Source organism: Monodon monoceros, unplaced genomic scaffold (assembly GCF_005190385.1).
Source record: "Monodon monoceros isolate NGI ecotype Baffin Bay Population unplaced genomic scaffold, NGI_Narwhal_1 Super_Scaffold_3, whole genome shotgun sequence".
Taxonomy (NCBI): domain Eukaryota; kingdom Metazoa; phylum Chordata; class Mammalia; order Artiodactyla; family Monodontidae; genus Monodon; species Monodon monoceros.
Window position 1 is genome coordinate 80,918,393 of NW_021703780.1, and position 16,309 is coordinate 80,934,701.

A 16,309-nucleotide genomic window follows, 5' to 3' on the forward strand; every position below is an offset into this window, starting at 1 on the left:
TCTTTGCTTCTAAGCCAACTCAGGAATGTTGTTCCATAGCATGTATTTTTGTTTAGCTGGAGGAAAAAATGTCATAAAACAGTTATGGTTTAGAGGTGATGGATTTCGAGTCACCACGTTGCCTGCTGTCCATTCACGTTTCAATAATGGAGATGGTGTATCATCACCACCCATGTTCCTTTTAACATCTGTTACACTTACCCATGCAGGATAATAGAACAACTTCATTTTAAGAGAATTTTTTGAAGTTTATAATTATTATTGGGCTTCCTTTTCAGAGTGTATTACTGCTTGTATGCCATTAAATAAATATCAGGAAGAAAAATGAATAAAGACATAAGAGTAGCTGAGGCAGGGATGCAAAGGAGAAAGCACGTTCGACCACCCATCATTGCACAGACAGTTCAGACATTTGACGGGGGGTCTTGGAGCTTGAAAAGTAAATGCCTCCATTTTCCAGCCTTTCAGAATTCTGTCCTTCCATCAAAACTCATGTCAGATGTGACTGTCTCCAGTATTGTCTTTGAAACTGGGTTTCATTTTTGAGGTTAACAATAAGAAGAATGTCAGCTCTTATTTATAGTGGACCTACTGCGTGCTGCCCAGTGTATTAATTACTGTTGATACACAGTCTCTAGTCCTCACAACATTCCTTAAGTTTGGCATCTCACTTACAAGGAACCAGGGCTTAGAGGTTACATCTTGCTCCAAGTCACCCAGCTAGTAGCTCAAATGATGTTGATTATTTCAAATGACATTTATATATTCATATAATCAACCTTTCATGTCAGTATTTCAGGTAATTTTAAGGAAATTAATATACGTAGAGGTGTGGCTTCTGTAAAACAGGGTTGCCTGTTTCTTTTCAAGAAACTGTTTGCATATTGCTCTCAGCCTTGAAGGCTAGCAATAGAAAAGGAAAACCTGATAAACTCTCACCCAGCTGGATGAGTGATGTTGGTGTAAGGATAGAGCTGGGAGAAATCCTAGCAGGATTTAGATTGAGAATGTTGCACCTCAGAGGAGAAGAGTGGACATAGCTATCTTTCTAAGCCGTATTTCACTCCAACTCTTTCCCTAATCACCATAATAGAATTTGATTAATTTATTTGAGATCATAACCCAGGGAAGCTGAAGGGCACTGATACTGTGATTTAGTTACCAGAAACTTACGTCAACATCCAGGGTGAATGTCCCACCCAGCCTTTCAGTGGCTTTCCCTACTGGGCAATAAGCTGTTTCAGTGATTGCATTAATTTGCAATGGATTGACAGCAGATCCAGATCAGGCAAACAAATTTGGGGGCAAAAAATGCACAGGAGGAGATGTTACATTTTCAGCCTTATTTTAACACAGATTCTCCAGCAAATCTGAGAATAGCACAATGCCAGTCTGATGCCCAAACCATTACTTGGGTTCCCCTCCCTAATGCCATCCAATGCCTTGGATGCCTGGAAACAAGTAAAAGTTCTGTAGTATATAAAGATCAGTAAAGATTCAAGAATGTTCTTCTTGTAACCTCATTGGTATATCTTCGAGTAAAATATATTTCCATGTTGTTAGAGCAGTTATTAAAAATGATTTCTACAGTAGGAGTTCGAACATATCCAATGTTTGAGCCATTTTCTTCTTTAAAAACTATAAAGGGGAAATCTGGGGGATGCTTGTTGAGTCTACTGCATTATACAGTACCTTCAGCAATCTTATCTCAAGGGACTAGTGAGGTCTAAATGTTGTTCCCCCACCACTGGCCTGGGGTAAGAGTAAGGAGATGGGTGTGCGGAATGGTCCATGTTGGTCAAAAGAGGGAAAAAATTTCGAAGAGTCCAATATGTTTCCACAAGTAATTCTGATCTAGTCAAAGATAATGATCCCAATAGTATTACTAAGAGCCGAATATAGTTTAGTGCCTACTTTGAGGCAAGTATTATTATAATCAGTTTGTCTGTACTTATTTATTTCTCATACCCATTTAGTCCTCAAAACAACCCTAATAAGTTAATGCTATTATTATCCGCATTTTACGGAGGAGAACCTTGAGACATAGAATGGAGAAAAACAGGAAGCTGATCTAGGACTTGCACTTTGGGGCCCTGATTCTACAATATTTTATTGTATTCATTATGCTATACTGCCTAAAACATGGTTGTCTACCCCAGTAGTTGTTTCTTTTTCCTGTATTTGTCTATCCTGAATATACCCCAGAACCCTAGGACAGAGGAGATGGTAATTTGTTTAATCTCAAACATAAAAAAATCAAGTGTCCATTTTGCCCTCCTCGACCAAGACATGCTTAAAGATCCATCAGTGTCGCTCTTGTCAATGATTTACAAAGACACCTGGAGCTTCCTTCCAGTCCAGTGGGTCAATAAAGCATTTTTAACACAGTCCTAAATATCCATTTCTGACACCTGCTACAATAGATTCCAAGAGAGCTATTTATAAGGCCTTGATCAAGAAGTCCTACAAAAGTGAATCTCAACAAACCTGTGCTTTTCCTTACACTTAACAGCTTTTAAAGAAAGGAACCATTTGCAATAAAGTGAAAAGGCAAGGATCCGTATTATCATGTCAATCTTAACATTCCTTAATCACATTTTATTCATGTCCTCTAAAAGTCGGCTTCGACAATAAGCAGATATATCCTGGCTTAACTATTAATGAGGACTGAAGTTTCCTTATGGTTACTCTAAATTGCTCTTTCATTTTCCAGTCATTTCACTTAGAATGAAAAGCTTTTTCTTTGTACAGTTTGGCTCTCCCCCAAATGAGAGTTCCAAGTTGATTTTTCTGGAAGGTGTATTAGAAGGTCCGTCACTTCTTTGCAAAAGCTACATTTATCATTCAAGTTTATTTTCTGAAAAGACCACATAATGGATACTCAGGAAAAGTTCCCCAAAGAGGATTAATTTATAATCAGTCTTTCTTCTCTTCTTTTTCTTCTCTTAGTTTCTCCTTTCTTCCTCTTTCATTCTCCCATCTCACTCCTTCCCTTCCTTCTTCCGTCCTCTGCTTCTTCCCTTTATTCCTTCTATCCCTCATTCAGTCATTTAATTATTCAGTAATTTAGCAAATGTGTGAATGTCAACTATTACTCCAGGCACTAGGGATAAAGAAGTAAACAAGATGTGGTCCCTGCCATCACAAGAGTGTCCAGCCCAACAAGATAGACAGGTAGTAAACCAATCATTCCAATTAGGAGACGCGCTATAAAAGAAAAGTCTGGCTTACTTAAGTGAGCATACAGTCGGGGACAAAAGCCAGTCTTTGGGGAAGAGGTTCATTCAACAAATATCTATAGGCCAGACATGGGCCCAGTAACAGAGTAATGAAACAGAAAACTTGCTGTTCTTGTACAGATAAGAAAAGTGAAATATTCTTTAAAAATGCCAAATAATGCATTGTGAATATTATTATGGGATAATTATGTGAGATTGTAGGATCATATAGCAGGGAAATCTAACTTACAATCTGATTCAAGGAGACCACCTAAAGAAGAGTTGAATAGTGAATACAGGGACCCCCCTCCCCCCAAAATACAGAGTTTAGACTTAAGTTTAAAAAAAAAAAGATAACTCTCTTCCATTTCAACTTTACAGTCTCACCCAGCATCTTCTTTCCCAGAAAACTTGGTGTTGTGATAATTTCCAAATACTTGGCTATGCTTGGTCATGGACATGAAAACATCAATACCAAAACATACTACTGGACGTCAAATTGCCTGGGAGATGAAAAGGATTAGACCTTAGCAATCTCCTACAAGTGCCCATTTTTAAATGGTTGACCCAGTTTATAGCTCAGAGCAATCAGGTAGGTTGGTATAAGCTATTTCTATTAGATGTCCATTTTGGAGGGCAAACTGTTTTAGGACACCAACCTTCAAGTTTTTAGCCATCTGCCTGACAGTCATTCCTAATCTCATCCTCCCTTTCCATCATGACATGTAATTGTCATCTGTGGGAACTCTTTTTTAAAAGAAATATTATCCTTAGCAATTCATCTTCTTGTGTTTCCTCACTTGTACAGGGCAAGACAGTGATGCATTGAATTGGGAAGGAGGGGTCATTGCTGGGAGCATATTGGGCTTGGCATTTTTTTTAACTTCTCCAGCTGTTGCTGCTGCCAGAAATAATCTTGAAATGCTGTCTTTTTTTTTTTTTTTTTTTTGGGTAGTAGAAACTTTCTCTTCCTGTTAAAAATCGGTTTTGATAATGTACTCAGAGTGCTGACAAATCCAAAAGAAAGAGCAGACAGGGGAAGTGGAGAGCTGCCCGGGGGAGCTTCCCTGCGGGGGACTCTCCCATTGCCACCTGGGGAACATGGGCAAGGGGAGCGGGAAGCAATGCCACTGTTTTAAAAATTTGCGTGGAGGGAGAACTGTGAAATTGATGTGCATCTAACGCATGTAACTTTTTCAGATTGGCCTGCATTAGTCATATAATTACTGTATTTACCTCCTAATCTGGAAGAACAATGCGACCCCTTAACAACGCTAGATTTAGGGTAGAAGTCTAATTGCTTATATTTCATCTTAGGTGTGTCTTCTATAGACAAAGTGGTGATACAAGCAACAAACTGCTAAGTCTGAATTCCACACTGGCTTATGTTTGTCACACAGTCTCTGCCATTCGTTAGTCGGTTACTTCTCCTGTCTTCTTTGCTGGATCTACAGATGCTGAGTGAAATCCAGAAAAGAAGCGAGTTTCCAGAAATCCATAAGCAAGAAAGGAAAGCTCAGTATTCTGGGCACTTAAATGACTTTCCTTTGAGAGGCCACAGATCATCTTGAAATCATTTTCACTTGGATTGAGATAAAATTTAGAGTGGACTGGCATTGGCGCCAAAGACTGAAAGACGCTTACATGACAAATATTATCATTATGATTCTGCAATAACCTTGGCAGTTAGTTTTGAAAGGACAGTTCACTAGGTGATTCTTAAAATGCAGATAAAATCGATTTAAAAGAACAATTTTCTAGTTCCCAGAAAGGGTTATGACAAACCTAACCCTTTCCTTTCATGGGGGCCAAAGCTGGGAAAATTTTGATTTCCAGTCTCCTGTTTGAAGCAGCCAATTGATGAGGCCAATAGGTAAATAAGACTATAGTCAGTTCCAGAGGGTCTTGAAAAGTTTTATCCCTGTGGTTATTATAGAAGTCCAGAATTGTATTTCTTTTCACAGAATTTGATCAGCCTCTCACTATGTCCTGGGTGGACCAAAGTAAATGTGGGCTTCTGATATAGCCAAGAAATAAAAAAAAACACATAGAAATTGGAAAGGGGGAGTATATCTTACCAGCTTGCTATACACTACCGTAGCAAAGACATCTAAGCTTCTCGAAAAACTGTAAGTTCCATGTTAAATGATTGTGCAATAATCCATGACAGATTTGTAATTCATTTCTCATCTGGTTCAATCATCCATCTATCCAATAAATACGTGTCATTTGATATTAGCTTCAGAGCTGACCAGCAGCAAAATACAGCTGTTTTCACTTTTTCCTTAGCAGAGGAACTCCTTTGAAGGATTATACTGAATGTTAAAATAAACATTTAAATAAAACATAGAAGTACTAGAGTGAATATTAAAAATAAAGTATCTAGAGTTGCTTTCTCCTTTCCTCCAGTGATGTAACTGAGCCCCCTCAGATAATCTATGAAGCCCCACTAGGCATAACTTGAAGACTTCTGATCAAAGGACTGCAGATGTGAGCCTTTTCCTGTCAAAGATCTAATTTTCTTTTTGTCATTACAAGTCAGTGGGCTTTCGTAGTTAGAATAGATTGAAAGGTTAAATTTCTCTGATTGACTAGGGGTAGGTCAGTCACAACTGTAAACCTTGGGAATCAGGAGATTTGGGTATGACAGGGCCATTCAGACTTTCTAAATGGCAAGGTCCTGTGGTCCTCTGAGACCTGGTTCTGGGCTCCGCATTGGTGTATCTGAGCAGCAGGTGTAATTGGAGCCATAGTTCAACTTGTCAAGACCAGATGAGCTTGTTATTTAGAGCAACACCTCTGGCTTCCAGTGTGCAAATCCATCATCCGTGAGCCTGAGGAGGATGTGGTCTGGGGTCATTGACTTTATTTACAAGGTTTTAATGAAAATGGAGCACTTGTCAATTCCTAGTCCCTTTGCAGAGGAATGGCAGTATGGGTGCCAGGGTGGGACTGGGGAAAGAACACATATATGGGGTCAGAGGATCTGAATTCTGGTCCGGATGCTGCCAGGTACTTGATAAGTAAAACGTGAGCAAATGTTTAAGCTGCTCTGGATCTCAGTTGCCTCCTCTGTAAAAGGTAATCATAAGCTCATTGGGCTTTCGAGAGCGTATAGTAAATTGAAGGTTTATACGGTATCTACCATGATGTCAGTTACACAGTGAAGAGTCAATAAATGGTTAACTCCTGTAATACTTTTATTATCACCATTAGTCTTATGGCTAGGTCATTTGGCTGCTTTAAGTCTGCATCCTCACTAAAAAATACAGGTAACAATCGTCCTATTTCTATCTTTGAACAACTTTGCAATTTAAATGAAATATGTACTAAAAGCACTTTTGAAATTCTCATAATGATACGATGTTTAATGGAAGACAATACAAATACCTGTCCTTGAGGAAATTACGTTCCAGTGGGGAACACACAATAAGTACAATAAATAAATAAATTATATGCTGTATTTGAAAGTTACAGGTACCCTGGCGGTGGGGTGTGGGACGGGGGATGGTGCAGAGCAAAGTGAGGTCATGCGTGCTGGCTAAGGGAATTATGACTTCAATAAGGTGGTCAAATGTGCCTCCGATAAAATAACATTTGGGAAAAGATATGGAAGAGGTGACAATGACCCAGAGATCCACTAGAAGACTGTCCTAGGTGGTACCTAGTTCAGCTTGTCGAGACTGTTCTTCAGAGCAACCCTCAAAAGGGATCACGCCTGCCATGTTCAGCCAACAGCCTGCAAGGAGACCAGTGCCCCAGGATAGGATGGTGCTGGGTTTAAATTCTTCCCTCCCTCCTGTCTTCCCTACCTCTGCTCCTTTTTTACAATGTTTCCTAAGTGCTCACCATGTACAGGCTGGATACACATCCCTTATAGTAATTTGTAGACAGTGGTTGCTTCATAAATGCTTGAGGAATTACTGCCAACTGAATCCTAAATGCCAAGGATCCTAAATGTTATGGGTCCATTCTTGTCAAATGAAAAACATCCTTCCTGAATGCAAAACTTGATGTTAAGAAAGTTGATTCCTGGTTTCTGATAACTTGGAGTATCTTTTGTGTCCCTGGAGAACTGGCTTAGCTGGTGTCCTGCGGTCTGGAAAGATCCAGCTGAATCTCAGTGACATTTGACACACCCGGGAGAGCACCTGTTAAGAACCTAGCAGACAGTGGCATACCCTAAGTTGCCACTAAATTCTGACGAATGCATGGCTGACCTGTAACGATTAAGTGAAGCCGTAAGCCTTGGTCTGTAATTTGAGATTCCATCTAAAGCACGTGATGATGTTCTCCAGTGACTCTTTCTATCACTTTTGGGTGAGATCTGGACTGGGGAAATGACTGCACAACTAGATTTTCTATTCATCCCGCTTGAGAGGAGCAGGTGCTGGGAAGGAGAGCTCATTTCTGGGCAGTTTTCTTGCCACTGCAGGTTCTGTATCACTGGAGTGTCTGTCGCTTATCATTAGTAGGAGTACAGAGAATTCTAAGTGCAAAGATAACACAGGGGTGAGCTCCCCAAATATAATGCATTTAAATCTGGTAGCATCTTTATTTTGTGTTAGCTCCAGGCATTCACTACTCCGCTGCCTCTCCGTACATACAGCCAGGAAGTGTTGCCTCTTGAGGGCTCTTCATTGGTGCTCTTTGTTGCATTTAAAGAGTACTGCTGTGATGCTTGTCTTCTCCAAGATGAGACATCCCTTGTACATAATCTTGTATGCATGTATATGTACATGTTATGGGAGAGAATCCCACAGTAACTGTACCTCATAGAAACTCTTCCTTTTATTTCTCTCACTTTCCCCAACCCCTTCGCACATACCCTCACATGCCTGAATGCCCACTGAATTATTTCTAATCAGTGTCCTGATTCTTTCTCTCTTGCCAGAAGGAGGGACATGTGAAGTGATCGCTGCGCACAGATGTTGTAATAAGAACCGCATTGAGGAGCGATCACAAACAGTCAAGTGTTCCTGTCTACCTGGGAAAGTGGCTGGAACGACAAGAAACCGACCTTCCTGTGTCGATGGTAAGTAGCTGGCTTTACACCTCTCTCTAGGAGTTCATCTGCGTCGTTACTGGGCATAATATATATGTTTTGTTTCATCTAAATATGGTTCAGGATAATGAAGAAGGTGCGTCCAAAGTGCTGCAAAGTTAGACAAATGCCAGCCCTCTGCATAGAGTTTGAATTCTTGTTTCTCTGGCTTTGGCATTTTCAAATAGCTGTTGGTTGACCATTGTGTAGAGAAGATAAGGTAAAGGAATCTTTTCAAGTCTATAATTTTGAGGGTCCAACTCATCTGGGAGTTGATTTTGGATCGAGGTTATGTATGATTATGACGATGATGATAATGGTAGTGAAAAAATAATACCTAACATTCATTCAACACATATTTAATGAGCATTTACTATGTGCCAGGCACTGCTCTGGGGGTTCACATACATTCATGAACAGATAGAAGTGCCCTGAGAGTTCACCATGTACCAAACCCTGTCCTAAACATTTCTCATACATTATTTTATTTACTCATCCCAACACCCCCATCTTTGTTATCTATTGCTATGTAACAATTTATGCCCTCCCCCCAAAAGTTAGCAGCTTTGAACGGCAAACATTGTCTCACAGTTTCCATGGATCAGGAATTTAGCTTAGCTGGATGGTTCTGGCTTAGGGTCCCTTCCGTGGTTACTGTCAAGATCTGAAGGCTTGACTGATGCTGGAGGGTGGTTTTAAGATGGCCCGTTCACAGCACTGTTGGCAGCTGGCCTCTGTGCCCTGCCACATGGACCTCTCCAAAGGGGCTGGGTGTCCTCACAACATGGCAGCAGCTTCCCCCAGAGTGAGTGACCCAAGAGAACAATGTAGAAGCCACAGTGACCTTTTCTTTTATGATAGAGGCTCAGAAGTTATCCTTCATTGTTTTCACAATATCGTATTTGTTATATAAGTCAACCCTATCTGTTCAGCATGGGAGTGGATGAAAAGGGCTTGAAAACCTGGAGACGGGGACCTCTGGGGCAGATACACTTTCCCTCCCATTTTAAACATGAAGGAAACTGAGGCTTAGAAGGGTTAATCACTATTCCATTGGTCCCATGATTGATAAGTTGTAGCTGTACTAACTCTTGAGACGAAAGTAACTGACTCTAATACCAAGTCTTGACCACCATCTTTAAACAATTTTATATGCCTGTCAAACAGAGAGTCCAAAGTTCAAAGGGATCACAAATGTCTTTCCCCATCTTTATCTTTCATAATTTTAGAGCCAGATGTGAGCTGATCTTCAAATTCTTCGTAAGAAAATCAGGACTCAGAGAACTGACTCACTTGCTCAGGTCACAGAGCAGGAATTAGAACCTAAATCTCTTGACTTAGGGTCTATGATCCTACCTCTAGATATAGAGGGGGAAGGACACCTTCTAGATTGACTCATGTATTTTCATTATGAATTATGAGGTGGTTAGAAAGGAAACACACACAAGCTAGACCAAAAAAGGAGAATTTTTTTTTTTTAAGGAAATAGAGGAATCCTGGGAAACCCAGTTACAGGAAATTCAGCCAAACTTTATAGGATTCATAAACTACTTAGGCAGCTGCCATTCTTGTTTTCTTTGTTTTTGTCCTTTCTTTTCCTCATTCTCCTCTCTGTAGACGGGTTCTCTCTTAAGGGGTTTTAACTTTTGCTCTCCCACAACTTAGGGATTTGTGTGATGCTTTTATTTCTGTGGTACCAACTCTGATCTCACTCAGCATCATGGTATAGCCCAAGTATACTTGACTCACTTCCTGTGTCTTAAATGCCTTCTCCAAAAAGACTGAATGTGATTGACCCAGCTTGGGTCATCTGTCGATCTTTTCCCAATCAGCCACACCCAGAGGGACAAGCTCATAGGGCACTCTGTACCATGGGAAGGTCAAGCTGTTTTTAAAATGATGTGAAAAATCCAGGTTTAAGAATACACTGTGGTTTTTTAAGGAACCTCCATACTGTTCTCCACAGTGGCTGTATCAATTCACATTCCCACCGACAGTGCAAGAGGGTTCCCTTTTCTCCACACCCTCTCCAGCATTTATGGTTTCTAGATTTTTTGATGATGGCCATTCTGACTGGTGTGAGATGATATCTCATTATAGTTTTGATTTGCATTTCTCTAATGATTAGTGATGTTGAGCATTCTTTCATGTGTTTGTTGACAGTCTGTATATCTTCTTTGGAGAAATTCTACAAATAGAACTACCATATGACCCAGCAATCCCACTACTGGTCATATACCCTGAGAAAACCATAATTCAAAAAGAGCCATGTACCAAAATGTTCATTGCAGCTCTATTTACAATAGCCCAGAGATGGAAACAACCTAAGTGTCCATCATCGGATGAATGGACAAAGAAGATGTGGCACATATATACAATGGAATATTACTCAGCCATAAAAAGAAATGAAATTGAGCTATTTGTAATGAGGTAGATAGACCTAGAGTCTGTCATACAGAGTGAAGTAAGTCAGAAAGAGAGAGACAAATACCGTATGCTAACACATATATATGGAATTTAAGAAAAAAAAATGTCGTGAAGAACCTAGGGGCAAGACAGGAATAAAGGCACAGACCTACTAGAGAATGGACTTGAGGATATGGGGAGGGGGAAGGGTAAGCTGTGACAAAGCGAGAGAGTGGCATGGACATATATACACTACCAAACGTAAGGTAGATAGCTAGTGGGAAGCAGCCGCATAGCACAGGGAGATCAGCTCGGTGCTTTGTGACCACCTAGAGGGGTGGGATAGGGAGGGTGGGAGGGAGGGAGATGCAAGAGGGAAGAGATATGGGAACATATGTATATATATAACTGATTCATTTTGTTGTAAAGCAGAAACTAACACACCATTGTGAAGCAATTATACTCCAATAAAGATGTTAAAAAAAAATACACTGTGATCAGTGGTTCTCAATCAGGCCAATTATCCGGGGCCATTTGGCATAGACATTAGTGTTTGCGACTAAAGGGGTGCTCCTGGTGTCAGGTGTGTAGAAGCCAGGGAAGCTGCTAACCGTCCTACAATGCACAGGACAGCTCCCACAGCAGAGTATTTATCCCACCCCCAGTGTCAGTGGAGCTGAGGTTGAGAAACTTGCACCATGATAATTTACTTATTCTAGATCACAGCACAGTAAGGCACCTCCACTGCAGGGAAGGCAGGCAGCTAGACTAGAAAAGCCATTGCAGCCTCTTACAGGAAGCAACTCTTGGCCCTAGAAGCCAATAAACATTATAAAACCATGATGATTTCTCCTAGTCTCTGCCAAAGAAAGCATTGAGCCTGTTAACTATAAATCTCCATTTTGTTTCCAGTTCATTTCTATCACTAATGACCTAGAAATAGAACTGCCTTCAGGATTTGGGTGGAAGACACAAAGACAATGCACTGTCTGTGCTGGCAGAGGGGAAAATGGCATTTGGCTGTAAGTTTCTGTGAGAGGTTAAGCCACATAGTGGTTACATTTTGTCTCTCAGAACACGTTTGACTTTGGACACTCTGAGCCCTTTGGTGTAGTAGGTTTAGGCTATTAGTGTCTGTCTTCTGAGCAAAAGTCAATGAAGTATAGAGTATTCTATAGTCTTATGCTGATTGTTTATAATTTCCATAGCATTCTACTCCTCCAGAATCTTGGAATCCATTGGCACGTGTGGGAAAAGTCTATGTGTTACTTTGATCAAAACTCTTTTTATGGCCTAGATCTCTACATGCAAATTAAATATGAAGTGGGTATATAAATTAACAATTCCAGTGTAGTTACTAAGACCATGAACTGTGAAATTAGGCAGACATGAGTGGAATCCCAGCTGTACCAGTTACTAATAGAATGACCTTGGGCAAGTCACGTTTGCTTCCTAACCTGTTTCCTCATCTGTAAAACGGGAATGATAATTGCTTCTGCTTCATGGGGTTGTGGTGAGAACTAAGGAAATCATGTGTATAATGTGCTTTGCATAATGTCTGGTTCTCCTCAAGTGCTCACTAAATGATGGTATCAATTCCTATCTTACTAATAATTGTGGGTAATGCTTAGAAACAGACATTATTTTGTGAAGTTTTGTTTCATATTAATTCAATACATTGGCATTTTAGCCACTATCTTTTGTGGGTACTGCTTCAAACTATTTACCCTGGATATCATTAATGATGATAAGTCTTCTTCAGGAATGTATGTTCATTATAGGAATTTTGAAGAATACAGAAGTACATCCACACATTAAAGTCACCCATAATATTACTGCTCAGAGATTATCGTCGCTTTGTAAGAAAATAAGCATATGTTCTTTGAGGTTTAACTCATCATTAAAGAGAAACTCACAAAGTACGTATTTTATTGAACTACAATGTTATAGTACTATCTGATCAACAGCTTGTTCCCTTTAATATGAACATTTTCCAGCTTAATACATACTCTTAAAGAACATTATTGTTAATAACTACACAGGATTTCGGGGGGTGGATACACCACCATTTATCTAACTATTGCCTCCACTTTGGCACATTTATGATGTGCCATGCATTTCCCTTTCTCATTTTAAGAATGGATAGAAACCAGTTTCTATCTGTGACAGCAGTTGACCATCCATATATCACGTTTGTCCTAAACATATTCTGTTCTACATAGTGCATTTCCCATGGTAAGCGTTCCAGTTGCTGTTAATTTGCTTTTCTCTGAAATGGCAGGTCAGATGCCTTTTTATAGTGTTTCCGAAAACAGAGGCGCAGCTTGATCTTTTAAAAAGCTTACATTGGATTGTTTTAAGATTCACAATCTGAGACCAGATTGTTTTAAATGGAACATAAATTTTGCAGTATCATCTTAGCAACTTATTGAAAAGTATAATACATGACATTTGGAGAGGTTTTTAAGGAGTGGACTTTTAGTGGAAAAGTGATCCTCTGTTGCCTAATAGCTGAAAATACCAAGAAAACATACTCAACAACTTAAATTTTGGCATAGTCATTTGCAAATATTTTAGAAAGCGTTATACTGTTGGATGTGTGCGTAGCACTACTCTGAGGGAATATAGGTTGTTACACTAGAATTCACATGATGTTGTGTTTTATTAATTTCTATAACCCAAAATAGATGGGAGACACCTTACTCAATATCTTTGGTTGAGACCAACTAAAAATAGAATGTACAGTCTTTTTGTAATCTCCAATTACTTTCCAGGGACTAAATTTAAAATAAAATACTCATACACAAGAAGATGACGACTCAAACATAATTATTTATTTAAGGGAAGAATTTTTCCAAGCAGATGGTGTAAGACAAATGAAAATGAATTTCTAGGGGGCTTGTGAAATTATATTTTATTATTCTAATTGATCTATAGTGGCATAAAAAGAGTATCAATGTCAAAGTTTTAAAAATAATTGAATATAAACAGTAATAATAATGATGATAATAAAAATAATGGCTAACATTTTCTTGAAGGCTTACCATGTACCACTTTTCCAAGTCCTTCAAGTTTGTATATTCATTTAATTCTAACCCCAACCTCATAAGGTGTAGCCTTCTATTATTTCCATTTTACTCGCCAGGAAACTGAGGCACAGAGATTGGCTGTAAGATTGCTCGAAATCTGATAGCCAGTAGTGGCAGAGCCAAAAGATCCGCCTGGGCTGTCTGACTCCAAGGCGCCCATATCTCAAACATAGGCAGACAAGGATCTAACATAAACACAAGTTATATTCTAAAGGCTTTCTTGCCAGATGCCAAAATATCTGGGTGAGAAGAGAAAGAAAGTGCGGCCATGTGGATACTTGCAGAAACATTCAGTACTTTGGGCAATACCTGCCCCTTCCCTTTCTGTGTCTTAGAGATGGTTGCTTGATTTCCCTTCCTAAGGTCATTGTCACTGAGCAATTAGAAACATTTTTGTAAATAATGGTTTCAGTTTTGGAGAAAGATTGAAGTGTCATTGTTTAAGGCATGGGGGGATAAAATGACTGTTTGATGGGGAAATTTTCACGCATTTTTCTCTATTTAGGATTTTATTCTCATGTACTTTATGTATATATCCAACTTAGATAAGTACATGAAAAAAAATCAATACAACTACTGCTTAGTAGAGGAGGTCTTAATTCACTGTGGATTTTTAGCATCAATCTAATTAAGAAAAATCTCCATGATAAGTTGATAGGCCTTCCCTTCTCATTCAGTGTAACTTGTGACTATTTGTATGACTGATTGCTAGCAAATTTTACCTGGTATTCTTGTCTACTTAGACTGGATTACCAGCCAGAGAGAGCAGCAGGAAGAGACCAGCTCACATCACAAAACTTTCTAAGTTTGATAGATATGGAAATCCCAGATTATTTTGTTTTTAACCATCAGTGTACAGTTAATATAATGAAAAAGGCATCATACTCCTGGCTATTTCCGTGAAGAACCGCCCCCCCCCCCACAATCTATCAGGATATTTTGTTCCTGACTTATCATGACTTAGTTTCCAAAACAAGAGCAAAAGAGACAAAAGGAAAGATACGCAAAACTCAGACCCAGGAAAACAAACAGAATAACAGGGAAGGAGACCCACAGTCAGTGAGATAGAGAGATGTAAAAAAGGACCATGGGAAAGGGAAACCAGAGAGAAAGGGATAAAAGAGAGAGAGAAGACAATGGACGCTTAGAAGGAATATTAAAACACCTACCCATAAAATGACTTCATTCATTTTTCCAAACAACTTGTTTGTATTCAGTCTCACAGCGTATAACTAATTTTAACAAAATAAAGGGTATTTCATAGATTGAGACTTTTTTTTCAAGTTGCGTTATTTGAGATTCCAGTACCAGAATCTTTACAAAAATTGCTCCTGAAGGTTGCTCCTTTGGAAAATACATAATAAAATTTTCCTGACCGCGTACCATTGTATTCCCTAGAGACAGTCATGATAGAGAAAAAGGTCTGAGAATTGAAGGAAATTCAAAATTCAGCAACAGTTTTCTGTAGAATAGCATGAAGTATATATGAGAAATATTGCATATAATAGCCCCTTCTTAGCCTTCTAAAATAGGATAGCATATTAAAGGCTCTGAGAAGTTCTGCAGACAAGAACTTTAGTCCAGTATTTCCCAAACATTTTTGATCACAGAGGCTTCTCCTATGTATTTTATGTATATTATTCATGTATATATATATATATATAATTCATGTATATATACATAATATGTATATGTATATTATTCATTTTATGTATATTATTCATACCCTGCAGACCCAGTGTTCCATGAAATGGACTTCAGGTCATGATGGTATTAAACTATATGGACTGTGTTTTTTTTTTGTTTCCAGGAAAGCTTTTTAGGTCTTCCAAGACCAACTGATAATTCCTTTGCCCATAGCTCAGTGTTTTTCCTAAGACTGGCTGACCAAACACTGCACAACAGGTCCTGGTAGTTATGAGATTTATAATATTTCAGGGACACGTCAGGCTCAACTGCAGTTCAGAAATCATCTAGAGACCTTCCAGAGAAATATAGTATGGAAAAGTTTAAGCCCTTATTTTTATTCACACATACTAACATTTTAGGGGACAGGGAAGATGACCTATTTTGGTTCTGCCGTTTGTTACTTGTCGTCCACACGTAATAAAAGACCAAAATAACAAATTGCTGTAGTGGATTAGGGCCACATGCCACAGTAGCTGTCTATGTATGGTTCCTTCATTACCGTCTCTGTTTAAAACTTGCCTTATTCTCTCAAGGCAGACTCTGGCTTGTTTAATAGACGGGAGGCTGAGCTCAACTGGCTTCATCGTGAGGCATTGCTGAAAGGAGATTTTACTGTTCTTGTTACAGGAAGGTCTTTGATAGCATCATTAGTAAAATTGTGATATTTTTAGGCACAATTTCTGAATTTTATGTGAATTTTCTTTTGCTCCCCTATTTGGCACCTCTTCCTGCCTAGGTATGTAAGGGATCCAAGTGTACATTAGTAAGTGGAATGAGAGGAAGGGTGTATAAGAACTGACAAAGCTTTTTAGACTGTCTAATAAAAGGGCTGTCTCTCTGTTTGTTCCTTGTCAGGATAAAGA

At 39.2% G+C, this 16,309-nt stretch overlaps 1 protein-coding gene across 2 annotated transcripts in view; it reads left to right on the top strand.

Moving 5' to 3' along the window:
• Positions 1-16,309, top strand: part of TAFA1 (TAFA chemokine like family member 1) — a 767,746-nt gene that overhangs the window by 654,185 nt on the left and 97,252 nt on the right. For both annotated transcript variants that reach the window (XM_029242641.1, XM_029242640.1), the window contains one exon: positions 8,113-8,253. In XM_029242641.1, coding sequence (XP_029098474.1) covers positions 8,113-8,253 — 141 coding nt within the window. The remainder of the gene's footprint in view (positions 1-8,112; positions 8,254-16,309) is intronic.